At 34.4% G+C, this 13,734-nt stretch overlaps 1 protein-coding gene across 3 annotated transcripts in view; it reads right to left on the bottom strand.

Annotated features, from left to right (window-relative positions):
• Positions 1 to 2,073: 2,073 nt before the first annotated feature.
• USP6NL (USP6 N-terminal like) overlaps positions 2,074 to 13,734 on the bottom strand; it is a 221,286-nt gene continuing 209,625 nt past the window's right edge. For all 3 annotated transcript variants that reach the window (XM_036760376.1, XM_036760378.1, XM_036760377.1), the window contains exon 15: positions 2,074 to 5,188. In XM_036760376.1, coding sequence (XP_036616271.1) covers positions 3,771 to 5,188 — 1,418 coding nt within the window. In that variant the 3' untranslated portion in view covers positions 2,074 to 3,770. The remainder of the gene's footprint in view (positions 5,189 to 13,734) is intronic.

The raw sequence follows: 13,734 nt of genomic DNA, 5'->3' as shown, positions 1-13,734 counted from the left end.
TCTGAGCTATGAAGCTTTGATCCTTTAGAGTTGCTCACGCCAACCATAGAGGGAATGGATTGAGTCAATTTCAGGGAAATTTTTCTAGGAACGTTCTAATGACTGTGAGCATAAGTCGAACTACAAAAATTAATTCTAATCCTTTCTTCAGTACAGAATTGTCATACAGTCTTAATTAGTTCCTTTGTTTCTCAGTTTTCTCATCTATAAAATGGAGACAATTATATGTAGGGGATATTTATAAAGATGAATAGATAGCTGAAAATCCTTTTGAAAGCATAATTCATTATATAGAATGCTAAGTAGAATTCTATTCCCAATGCTCAATGACCTTGTGTTATCTTAGAAGCAGAGTTCAACTTGTTAAAATTATTGTGTCAAAAGTTATTCATTTCCATATTGGATACAGACATTTAAAAGCCATTAGACAGACAATTTCCTAGAAAATCCCCAGTCTAATTATGCCACAATCAAGTGCATACTAACAGAGCTATGAATCTGAACTGTAGCTGAGATTAAAATATTTCCTAGAGATTATGGTGTAGATTCTCTACGCATACAAATCCATATTTGTGTAGAACGGTATGTATACATAACAATCGGGTTATTTCCCACATGAGGAAAATAAGAAAAGAGATCCCAACAAAGTTGATTTTGGACGCTCACTGTAACCAGGGTGCCTCTTCCAACGACTGCACAATAATGGGCCCCCAAAGACCAATCAGGGATTATTCAAGTCAATTTCATTGTCATGCTTTCGCTAAAAACAACAACAAAAAAGGGACAAAAATAAAAATCTACCACATTCAGGAAAAGCTATATGCCTCCCCAAATCATGAGATTGAGTTTCTTTTCCTAAGGACACGCCAGGTTTTTTTTTTGTATCAGTTTTCATTTATTTTTCTATGAAACATTAAGAAAATGAAGCTTGTTTCTTAAAAAAAATGTTTTCTATCCATAATATGGGTACATGAAACAGAAGGGCTTGTCTTAAACCCTTCAATAGCAAATCTCGTCTAGTTTGTTTAACTTTTCAGATTGGTCCCAAAAAATCTTTTTATGTGCCCAAGTATCTATTTAATGGTGTAGGAAACACTACCATGATGAGAAGTTTTGATAATGACAAGTTTTACTTCAAGCATGCAGTTAACAATAGCTTGCCAACACACTGACTTTTATTCTGTAAAAGAGTCATAAGTTTTCTATTTAGAAAGAACAGCTCATCCCACTGCATAAATTCATATTAAATTATATTTCCTGTTGAAGCTATATTTTTGGAACCATTTAACCTAAATGGTTATATTAGTCAAATAAAAATAAAAGATTATGTTATGTTTTCCTAAGCACGATGACAAGCTAAATTTTTTCTAAAAGTGATGTAAACAATAGCATGTTTCAGGGTGTGGGGTGTGGAGAAGGGAGTCAGGCCTGTGATTTCATTTATGTTGGGAACTCCCAATGAGGTAATTCCCTCTACTAATGCAAATCAACACCTTCTCTACCACTGACAGTGTTGAGAGTTGTCTGGGACACTGAAAGGTTAAGTAATGTTAGTCCAGGGTCACAAGCCATCATGTGACTCTGAGGCTGGCTGTTTATCTGTTTATCTGGCTGTGTATACTGCACATTGTTATTAATGGGGAAAAATCTGAAATGGGCCGGAGTTCTAATTACGTGATTTTTTTTTTAGTGAACAATAAATTCAAAACCATAATGCACAGATACTGAAAAATAACAGACTAAAATTAGTAATTTCAATGAGAAAAGAGTAACTCTTAGAAGAGACAGGGATATGACACTTGATGCTAGGAAGAAAAAGCTCATAGACACCAAATAAGATAACGTTATTAATTTTAGCATGTTAAAAATAATGACACAAAAAAGTATACAGTTAAAAACTGTTATAGGTGACATAAGAAAATAGTGTGTATATATTTCATATATATATATATATATAAAATCTACAGTATTTACCATTATTGATATATATGTATACATATGTATACACACACACACACACATATATACACACATATATTTGGGGGAGGCAGCATAGGTGCTACTAGAATAAAGTAAATTATACAGTGTAGTTTATTATAAATCACAGAATCAAGGTTTAAATTTTAAGGTTAACATCCTTGGCTACATTATATACATATATCCCAAGCAGCTATCAGCAATCTAAATCAATAGCCCAGTGATACTAATAATCAGAATTTCTTCATGATTCAGTGTAGTGTTTAGCTATTAATATGCTGTGTTCTATCATTTAAAATACTACCAAGTTCATTAAAATTACACCAGATACATTATATACATAAACAAGATCTATCACATTCACTAGCTAACTAAATAAATGTTACTTCCATTTTCAAAGGCATTATATTTCTGTACCTTAAAACTTTAAAGAATCGACCTGCAGCAATAGGCTGCAATGCCTATTCTTTGATTCAATAAAAGTTTCTATTATTCAAATATTATGAAAAGTAATTCTCACATCAAACTCTTCAATTACATACAAATAACAATGTATTTTCTTGAATTGCTCAAGAATTGACCTTGTATGTATACTGTAATATAGCTTGTCTAAAGAAATGTCCTCTAAAGACCAATTTAAAAGTATATAATTTGACAAAGTTTTTTCCAAAGTGGAAAAATGCAAAGGAATATTTTCAAAAAGCATGAAAATCACACTTAATTTTTTAAAAAGACAAGTCACTTTAGATTCCTATTGACAAGTGGGGTAATTTTTACATTCAGTTTTAATAATAATAATAATAATAATAATTTAACAGCCTGACAATGTAGCACATCCTGGCTCCACTGCTCTAACTTTTTACATGGGATGGCTATGTTTCAGCATATCTTTTGTATACGGCAAGGACTATTTTGCTCTGGGCCTTCAAAGGGTCAAAACTATAACAAAATAATGGCTATTTTGATATAAGTGACCTCATTATAAGCTGCCTATGTGGCACATATATCCCTGTGATCTACCTTGCTTTTTAAGCACCATTAAGAAGTCAGCTCAGAGAGCTGCACTTCTTCTCCTTCCAATGTCTTTGCTTGTCTGTTTTTCAAGGCGAATGATAGAAGACAGACCAAAAAAAGAAAAAAATTAGCCTCCTTGAGAAGTTGTAGGGCCATTATTTTAGTCAGTTTAGGACCCAAGTGAAGAAGGCAAATGGGTTAAATCAAGCAAAATTCAAGGAAGTCTTTGCTTCAAAGACAAGTTAGGGAAAGTAAGCATACCATTAAATATTAGTCATTCATGATAAATAATTGCTTTTCAATTTCCTGAACATTCCTGCTCAAACATGTATGCATATGTCCACAGATTTCTATTCAGAGATGATACATATACTACATATGGCCAGAAAAATACTCTTTCTATATACGGTTTTTCAGTGCTATTTTTAAAAAATAAAGCTGGCACATGGAATTCTCTGTTCTGAAACATAAAGAGTATGCAAATGAAAACTGAAAAGTAGTAATGAATTCATGTTGTGCGTACATCTCTCCATACTATTGCTATGTTTATATATGCTATCATTTTAAACAGGTTCAATAATAACACAACTTAAAATGCTCCACTTTGGTAGTATCTACCTGGAATGGAAAATGTTTTGATATATTCTTATTATTAACATACATAGAACTGCACAAGTTGTCCAGAACTGTATAAAATACTGCTTTGGCAATTACAAACATAGCAATGTAGATCTTAAATGGTGTCTATTCTCTTCTGTTAAGGAAACATAAGTCGATTTTCATAGCAACACTGACTCATGTATAGAAAGTCCATCACGGTTTCTGTAGTGTGATGGAGGTGGTGCACCTGAATATTGATACCGGGGTGAACTGACATCTTCTAAAGATGGTGAAGTTCTATACCGTACTGGACTATCTATTGAAACAGCTGGAAGGTTATAATCCTGATTGGCTACATGTTGAAAAACTGTATGCTTTGGTAAATTGCTGAAGTGGCTTCTGTTAGCATCTCGGTTCCATGATTGTCCATATGCCTCAGGTCTGTAAGTGTAAGTAACTTCTGGCCATTTTCTGTTATCTGGCAAATAATCCACTGGAGGAATTATGAAGTCACCACCCATAGGAGACCTTGAATTGCCTGAATATGATCCTGCAGCACTGACATCAACAGGTAGGACTTCTATTCGATTAGATGGCATAACAAGAGGGGCAGGGCGGCTGTAAGATTTCTCTGGAGAAAAGTCTATAGAATGATTGGAGCCATAAGGTCTTCGAGAAGGGCTGATTTGAGTCCCATGGTTATAATGTGGAGGTATGAAATTAGTGGTAGCAGTATAGGCATGTTTTGGAGAACTTCCACGGTAAACAGGGGGGTTGCTATAGGATGGTGGTGGCATTCTCATATGAGCTACACCATCAACCGGGGATGAATATCTTGGGGAATTTGGTGGCTGTACATTAAAAGTAAAATTATTTGATACTTTTGATGGACTAGAACATCTCTCAGAATACTTTCTGGGGCTATTTGGGTAAGTTACTTTACTTGGACTTTGAGAGTGAGCTCTTTCTAATACTTCCTCAGCGACAGTCGCATTTTCATTTTCAGCTCCTGGTACATTGTCATACTGGGAGGCATTGGACCCCCGCTTACCTTCATCACCATCTAAAATCTTAACCTTCTGCCTTACATTCAATGCCCATGTCTCAACAGGACTCGGGGGTGTGCCTACAAGTGAGTGATTTACTGTTCTACCTTTGCCTTCAATGGCATATTTTCCTGCTTTTTCAATGGCTGACATATCTGAAGGCTTATTCCACTTTGGTATAAAATCCCTCCGGATATCTGAAGTAGCATTAGAATTTTGGTTAGCTGCAGCATTGTTATATTGCTTAGAATTGTCTTGTGTACTAGGTAGTTGTTTTCTTCGAGTCTCTACCTCACTCTTAATTTTCCCACTATCTTTTTCTACTGAGTCAAGTCTCTTTACAGAAGGAATCTTTTCCCCTGCATTGATTGTACTTTCATGACAGGGCAACATTTCTTGTCTTCTGGGAGTTGCTGTGCCATCTGTTTTTTTGGATGGTTGGGAGTTTGATACACCAACATTTTTCTGTCCATTGCTCAGGTGATTAACAATAGTCTGAGGTTCAGGTGGAAGTTGCCCCAGAGGTTTCTTTGGATATTCATCCTCTTTGCCTAACAGGAAAAAAAGAAATAAAGTTAGGCAATGTACAATTGATACAACTCTTAATAAAATGCTATACAACATATAAAAATCTTTGTCTTCTGCTAATTAAAAATACTAAGCTCTTTCTCAGCAATACAAACCTGATCGGCTTATTTCCTTTCCTAAAAAAATATCCGAAGTCATCTATCAAGCCATCTTCATAACATCTCTTTCACTTTAACCAACTTCTAAAGTTAGAAAGTTGTGAAATCTTAGAGAAAACTGTTCCCCTTCTCAGCTGCAAGCCAAGATGGCCAAATTTAGAAGCCAAATGATGACTTAGAAGGTATCAAAGTTATTTCAATTTGAATAGCTGGTTGTCATTGGAGAGAGAAATGTTAGATATCATTTCTATTCTTGATGATGCTAGCCACTAAAATTGGGTACCTTTTGGTAGGGAACTTTTGGTTATACTGAAAGAGGAATTTTGGTTAAATGTAAACTACCATATATTCTAGAGAAGATTTGTAGGTATGAATTAATAGTCACAAAACTTAAATTGTCTTATACATTCTATAACTTTCTGCCCACATTTGGTCCCTTAATGTCAAATTTAAATATCCTCCAAGTAAGCGTATTCAAAAATTACATGTAGAACAAGAGCTGTGAAATCAATATGCAAATGCTTAAATTATCAGTAGATAAATTTAATGTTTAAATGACTGTAAGTTTATATTCTATGACACACATAGTTCTGAAAAACCACTATTAATATCCTACAATTGAAAGTTTGGCCTTGTTTCTACACATAGAAGGTAACTGGGATCAAGTTTATGACAATCAGCATATCATATATAGAAAGAAAAAAGTACAAAACAGTACAAAAATCACTGATCTCAATAAGCTTAACATCAAGTAAGAGACAAAACTAAAATACACAATAATATATAATAAATACAATAGAAATGCTACCAAGTGCTCTAGAAATTCAGATGAGGGACAAATAACTTCTGGTAGGCAGAGTATGAAAGGATAAGGTAGTATTTAAATTTAGCCTTCTTAAACAAGTAATGAAATGGCTCAGTATAATAGAAAGTATTAACCTAATGCTCGATAATCCATCTTCATGGTAGTAATGAAAAATCTTAAACAATTTTTAAAAATGTTAAAAGAAAAGAAAAATTTATCATTGGGGGTGGGGAGGTAATAATGCTCTTGAATAAATTAGGGCCTACTTAAAATGACTAATTTCATTATTTATTATTTTGTTCCAATGATAAATTGATTAAAAAGTTAAGCAGAGAAAATGTTTCACTTCAAAAAACTCCTGTGTTTCTGTGTGCATTTCAGAAGAGCTTTTTCATCATCTTCTTATCAGCACATAGTGAAACACTCCATGAAATAAGATAAAAAGACATAGTCCTTGCTGTCTGTGATCCATTTAAAAATGTTTGTATTCTGAATACAAAAGCAAATATGACAACTGTATGTCATGGCTTAATTTAATTATATATATTATTATTAATTTATGAGTTCAGATAATTTTCAAGGAAGTATATAATGGTATTACAAATTAAGCCAGTAAATGTGGTTTTAAAATTATCTGCTATAATAACCTATACCCAATAAATGTCATCTTGAGAAAAATAACAGAAGTGATCTGCCAGTAATACCTTAGCTTGAAATGTATCTCTCATCTACTAAAAAATTAATAATTACATAATCATTTAAAGATGAATGTTAAGTTTTCTTAAAATACCCATGATAATTTTATTATCTACACAGATAGCATAAGGTCTCTATGGCAAGTAAATGCCAATAAAAAATGTACAAAAAAGAAACTTGGAAAAAGAAATGTACAAAGAACAGTTTGGGGGTGGGGGAACACATTTACATGTCTCATAGAGTTGACTTTCCTAAAACTAAAAATAAAATCTAAACAATTTTGCTGAATTAAAGTTGTGAAATTGTTTCTGTAAATTCTTTTTTGCACATATTTTTGAACCTCAGAAAAGCATCAATAGTAGCAATGTCAGCAGGCTGATCTATACCCTAGCCTGTTTATTATATAAGTAATAAAAAGGGATGGAAAACACATTGGTTCAACAATGTGTGAAAAGTTAGTCTCAGTTTAGCTTCTGTAGATGCTCAGCATACAAGAATGTGTCAAATAGTGAGATCAGAATGTAGCTCAAGGCAAGAGAAAGTAAAAAACGTTCTCTTTTAGCTTCCTAGAAAGAGTTTTAACTAAGGGGGAAAAGGCAAAAATAAAGGGAAAGAGAGTGCAGGCAGGAGAGGAAAACTATTGACTCAATAAGGTTTTCTCTCATCTGAGAAATATTCATCAGCTCTGTAAGCATTTACCAACTATTCCTTCCTAGAGGACAAACATTTGCAGTGCTCTCCAACATTTTTTTTTAGGGTTCCTAAGGAATCAAAGAATGGAAAAGGTAGCCTTTTGAAATTTCTTCCAGAACCCAGTGCTCAGTGGTCCTACTGCTAGGGATATTCTAATTTACATGGCTGGCTGAATCTGTACCATTCTCAAATTGTTAGCTAGTCTTTCATGGGAAAATGACGTTACCATTAATAAGCAAAAGCTAGCACATAAGAATGGTTAAATATTATTTAGGTGATATAGCATGATAGTGATGGAAACAGATTAGCTGTTGATCTGTTCATTCTGAGTTTTTGAGTAGTCCTCCAATATTGCACAGTGGCTATCTGGCTGCCTGTAGAGACCTATCAGTTCTCTAGTCCCTGTAAAAAGAGATTTTAAAAAAATTTCTCATTATTTGGTGGGCCCTACCAAGGTCTATAGACTGAGCAGGGGCTTGCTGACATACAGCTGTTGTTCAAGAACCCTCTATTCACAAATTGAGTCATCACTAAAAGGATAGACACCAAATGATGATTTTTATTTTTTTAGCTGCAGTCACTCATGAAAAAGTAATTACTATGCTGGCAGGGACAGATCATTATCTATGCTAGTGAAAACTGTATCCACACAAAATTATGAAGGACCTTTGAAGTAAAGTATAACATTATTATTTCTCAATCTCATATCCTTTTCTGACTTTTCTCTAATCAAACAATATACTGATACAACAGGCAATAAAGAGGCAGTTAGGTGCAGACAATAGATTCATTTAGAGCCATTGGAAAATACAGAAATCAACAGACTGAAGTTACAGAAATGCAGATTTAGGCTCAATACTAAAAAAAACCCCAAAAGATTAAAATCCCCAAATTTCCTAACAAAACTATCTAAGAGGAGAATAGGTTGTCTCTACAGGTACTGGTATTCCCTTCCCTCCTAGAAGTCTTCAAACAAAGGCTGGATAATCACTTAGCAAGTAAGTTGTAAAGGGAATTGCTATTGAGGTATAGGTTGCTCTAGATGGCTTCTGAAGTGTCTTGTGACTATGGAGTAAAAAACTGAAATAGCTAAAAGACAGGTATCTGTTCACCTTTGAATGTACTCACTGGTTGAGGTCTCTCAATAGATAAAGAAAAACTTCTAATACTTCCAAGCCTGTGCTGTACACTTGCTTCAATTGTACTCTTCACTATTGTCAACCTGTCACCTTTAAAACTAATTAAAAAAAAATAAAAGTAAAAATGAAGTGTTTAAAAGGTTAGTTCGCTTTAGGCAGCAGGTTAACACTCACAACTAGCTCTCTTTCCTTAAAACATTTTACTGACTGAATCTTGGCCTTAGGACCTTTTACTTCATTTACTGGGATGATCTGCTTTTAATGGACCTATTGCATTTTTGGTATCAGCATTGAAATGAAACCAACTACAGTAATTAGAATTTATTCCCTTATTTATATTCTTTAGAAGGAAAAATCTTATGAATACTGGCAGCAGGACCCTTAAGAGTGCAAATGTTTTCAACAGGTGAAGATAACAATAAAATGGATTTTACTTCAGAAAGAAAGAAGTTTAAAAGTTTTCCAATGTGGCGTCAAGTAAGTTTTATACAAATTAAATACTTCATAAAAGAACTAAGTCTTGAATATGGCATGTCAGGTGAGTGCTGACAGATTTCTATAGATAAGAACTATATTCCTGCTGTTCCTGCTTTACTTTTTATTTACAGTATCCAAATCAATATACTTTCATTGTAATAATGTTACAAAATAAAAATTAAATAAGTAGCAAAACTGAAAGGTGTATATGTATAAAAACATGTGTTTCACACACACACACACACACACACACACACACACACACACACACACCACACACACCCCCGCCCCCCCCCACCAAGTGAAACAACATTATTGTATGTACAATGGATCAGAATGTCAAATTCCTGAGGCCAGAACTTGGCATTTTCAATTTGTTGACAACAGAGTCCATTTTGGGACGGACTCCCAGGTGAACCATATTACATGCTCATTCATAAGCACCTGGGCCCAAGCTACTGCTTCTTTGTATCCATTCCACAGAACGGGCCAGTTAGAGAACATGCTTCCAGTCATTCTAAATAAGTGGAAACAAACTGAGATGACAATAGGCACAGGGGGTGGAGATGGAAACTGTGGTACGTAAAATCAGAGCAGCAACCTATTTCCAGAAAATTTCAACTCATTCCTGACTATAATATTGAGGTATCTGAAAAGATTTTACCTTCTTAAAATTTAGAGAATTTGACACCTGAAAATCACCTTAAGAGTTGTGGAAATAATAGGATAAATAACTCCAATTTAATATACTTACACTTTTGAAACCATTTCCTCCTTCACAAAAGCAATGAAATATAATTACTAAAGCAAGGAAAAGCATATAGTTTTCTTCAATGCTCAGCATTTCCAATAGGTTTACAAAAGGTTGAAGTGAAGAAGAAAAAGAGACTGTTAGATCTAGAAAAAGATAAACTATCATGGAAGCATATGTATGGTACATCCTATCATAATGCTTTCTACATAGTAGATACTCAATAAATACTCAGATGAATGAAAGTCCTGTTTTAGAATATTAGTTCCCTGAGAAATTTTTGTCTACTTTATTGCACTTGCTATAATACCATGCATGGATTTAAAGGAATTATTAGATACAGTAGGCACCTCACTTTTCTGGAACTGTCAAGACATCAAATTGTTACCCCATTAATGAATTTTTCCAGATACCTGAAACTACTCCCTTTAAGTATTAACGGTTTCTTTTTTGTAACATTTACCCTTTTGGATGAAGATCTTCCTAAAATTAATCAATCACACATTTTCCTGTCTTCTTAAAGTGTAATTATCATAATTTGACCTAATGTTGATGACTCAAGTTCACTAGTAGAAGAATTATTACACTGTGCTATAATGCTGTGATGTCATCAGGGTCTTAAGGCATGTAGGAACGATTTACTTTTTAAGTTTCCAAGGACTTAATGCATATAACTCCAGGCCTATAAATTTAGCCTCCTGTCTCTCCCCTGAGATTCAGTTCCATGTCACCAACTTAACACTATTTCAAAGTGGATGTCATTAGAAACATCTCAAATTCAATACGTGCAAAACTGAACCTATTATCTTTTCCCCCAAACCGCCACTCTTCCAAACGTTTCTATTTATGTTGAAGATACCATTATCCTTCCAGTCTCCCAAGTTCATAACTTTGGCATTTTCCTTGATTTCTCACTCTTCATCACCCCACACATCCAACTAGTTACCAAACCTTGCCATATCTTTCTCATATGACTGTCCGCTCATTCAGCTACCACTTTAGTCTAGTCAGTCATAACCTCCTGCTTGGATTACTGTAACAGTTCCTGACTGATCTCCTAATCTCAAGTCTTTTACCACCCCAGTCCTTCCTATGCTGTTGTAGAAGTAATTTTCATTAAGCGCAGATCTGATCATGTGACTCCCCTAAACTTATTTAATTCTGGCTCAAACCTATCCTTCCAGCCTTATTTCATATTACTCCCCACTCCAGTCCTCTGTGATCCAGGCAAAGAGGACTTCTTTCTGTTCCTCCCACATACTATTCCATCTCCTGTCTATGACTCTGCACTGGCCATCCCTCATATCTGGAACTGTCTCTCTTCTCACTTCTGCCTTATAGAATACTTCTCTTCCTTCAAGACCAAGGTCAAGAACCTCCTTCCCCTTCTAAATGGCCTGCCTTGTATTCAACTACTGTACTTTTAGTTGTAATTATTTCCTTTATTTTTATTCCATATATACTTTTTTATGTTCCTATTGTCTCCCCCATTAGAGAGTGTAAGTTTCTTTGAAGCAGGAGTCTTTTTATTCATTATATTTGTATCCTCAGAACCCAGTGCAGTGCTTGGCACACAGTGGCACTGAACAAATGCTTGCTCACTGATCTGATTCTACATTTCATTGTTGTTCTTTCTTTTTCCTTACAGATATTAGTTTTTACTGGTGTCAATGTATCTGCATCTATAAGACTTGATCATTCTACCCCTCCACACCCTCAACCCCTCTCCACCTCCATGCATCCCTCACTCCCCCCCCCCACCCACTTTACAGCTATGTCTGAGAATTCCAACATTTAAATTGGCTAGGATGGTATATAAGCTGACATGCTCAAAGAGAGAGTCTATAAGAATATTCTTTTAGTAAACCGCATGAGCATTATTTCACAGGTTTTGTGATACCTATTTTGGCTTTATTTACTCCTAGGTTCTTACTCATGTTCTAAAAAGTTGAGGCTGCTCACTAAGTCAGTAGTTACAGTTCGTTAGAAATATTACTATTTGATAAGGACACTGAATATACTTGCATATATCTTAAATCACAGTTTTCAGCTCTATACTCTCCACTTTGCAAAACCCAAAACTAACTTTCCTATCTTAAATTTAATTTTGAAAATTTTTATGCAACTATGAAGGACTTTTTGAAGGAAAATATTCTTCACCTCCAGAGAAAGTACTGATATATGGAAGTATGTATTGTATGGTTCCACGTATATATTTATATCAACAGTTGGCCTTCTTTAATATAGGGATGAGAGGGTGGGAGGGAAACAACTTGGAACTCAAAATGTAACAAAAAAATAAATGAATGTATATACATAAAAAAATCACTACTGTGGCTTATGATGTTAAAGGTTCTTATTGAAATGAAAATGTGATCCAGGTTGGGGAAATCGACATCTCATCTTCTGTTTCTTTTGTCTTCCCACAAGGCTAAATTCATTTGCCACCTCCTATGCAAATCCTTTCCTTTGACCCTCCCCCTGAATTATTAGGCTTCTCTTCCTCAAGAAATTACTTTTATGGACTCTCCGGTCTACATATTGTGTCACCCTAATACAGGAGTTCTTAACCTAGGGTCCAAGGAACCAAGAATAGATTTCAAGGGATCTGTGAACTTGGATGGGAAAGAAAACTACATCTTTATTTCAATATAATTAGTTTCCTTTGCCATTCTATATATTTTAAAAAATTACTCATTTAAGAAGATTAGTCCAAGAAAGGATACGTAGGTTTCATCATCAGATTGCCAAAGGGTCTATGACACAAAAGAGATTAAGAACTAGTAGAATATAATGACAGGGGTAGTTTTCATTTTTATCTTTGTATCCCTGTACAGATTTTTATTAATGAGATCATAGACCATTACCCAAGATGAACTAGAAGGTCCCTTCCAACTCTAAAAAAAAAAAAATCTGTGATTCACATGTCAAAAGAGAAAATTACCAGAACCTCCAGTGAAATATGAAAGTGTGAATTTTTTTTCAAGGCATGGATTCCTTTGATAAAGTAATTTAAAAAAACACACCACGAACAGTATTTAAGAATGTGAATAATGTATTCAGCAGAGAAATATAAACAGCAAGGTATATTTTCCTATATTCTAGATGCATTTTCTAACGTGAAGAGTAGAGAGAGGTATCTTGTACTGAATATTACTTGAGCCAATATTTCTCCAGAGAGAGGAACTGTCCATATATCCTCTTATTATTTCAGAAATACATTAAATGTTTTCACATGTCCTATTGGCTGAATGGCAAGAAAGAAAATGGATCACTAAAAAAATGGTTATTCAACAGCTAGAAAGGGAAGTAGTAGTTATAAAAAGCAGCATCACTTCATCTTGAATAGGTCATTCAAGACCAACTTCATTTCTTCTGTTTTGACAGAATTACTCAGCTAACAGATAAGGAGAATGCTGTGGATAGAGTTTACTTACACTTCTGATAAAAGTATCTCATATTATTCTTGTGAAGGAGATGAAGAAACATTGATTAGATAACACAATCAGATGGATTCATAACTAGCTGGATGGCCAGATTCAAATGTTAGTCATTAATAGTTTAATGTCAAAGTGGCAGGAGGTATCCAGTGGAGTACCCGAGGGTTTTGTGCTTGAACTGGTGCTGTTTAACATCAATGACTTGGATAAAACCATAAATGGTAAGCTCATCAAATCTTTAGATAACACAAAGCTGGCAAAGATTGCTAACACACTGGATGACACACAGAATCCTAAAAGGCTACTGATAGGCTAGAACATGAGGCTAAATCTAATAAGATGAAATTCAGCAAGTATAAATGTAAAGACATATTTTAATACAAGAGAAAATCAATTCACAAATACAAGAC

This window comes from Trichosurus vulpecula, chromosome 5, assembly GCF_011100635.1.
Source record: "Trichosurus vulpecula isolate mTriVul1 chromosome 5, mTriVul1.pri, whole genome shotgun sequence".
NCBI lineage: Eukaryota > Metazoa > Chordata > Mammalia > Diprotodontia > Phalangeridae > Trichosurus > Trichosurus vulpecula.
Note: the sequence above shows the minus strand (reverse complement) of the source record. Positions and strands in the feature narration are given on the sequence as shown.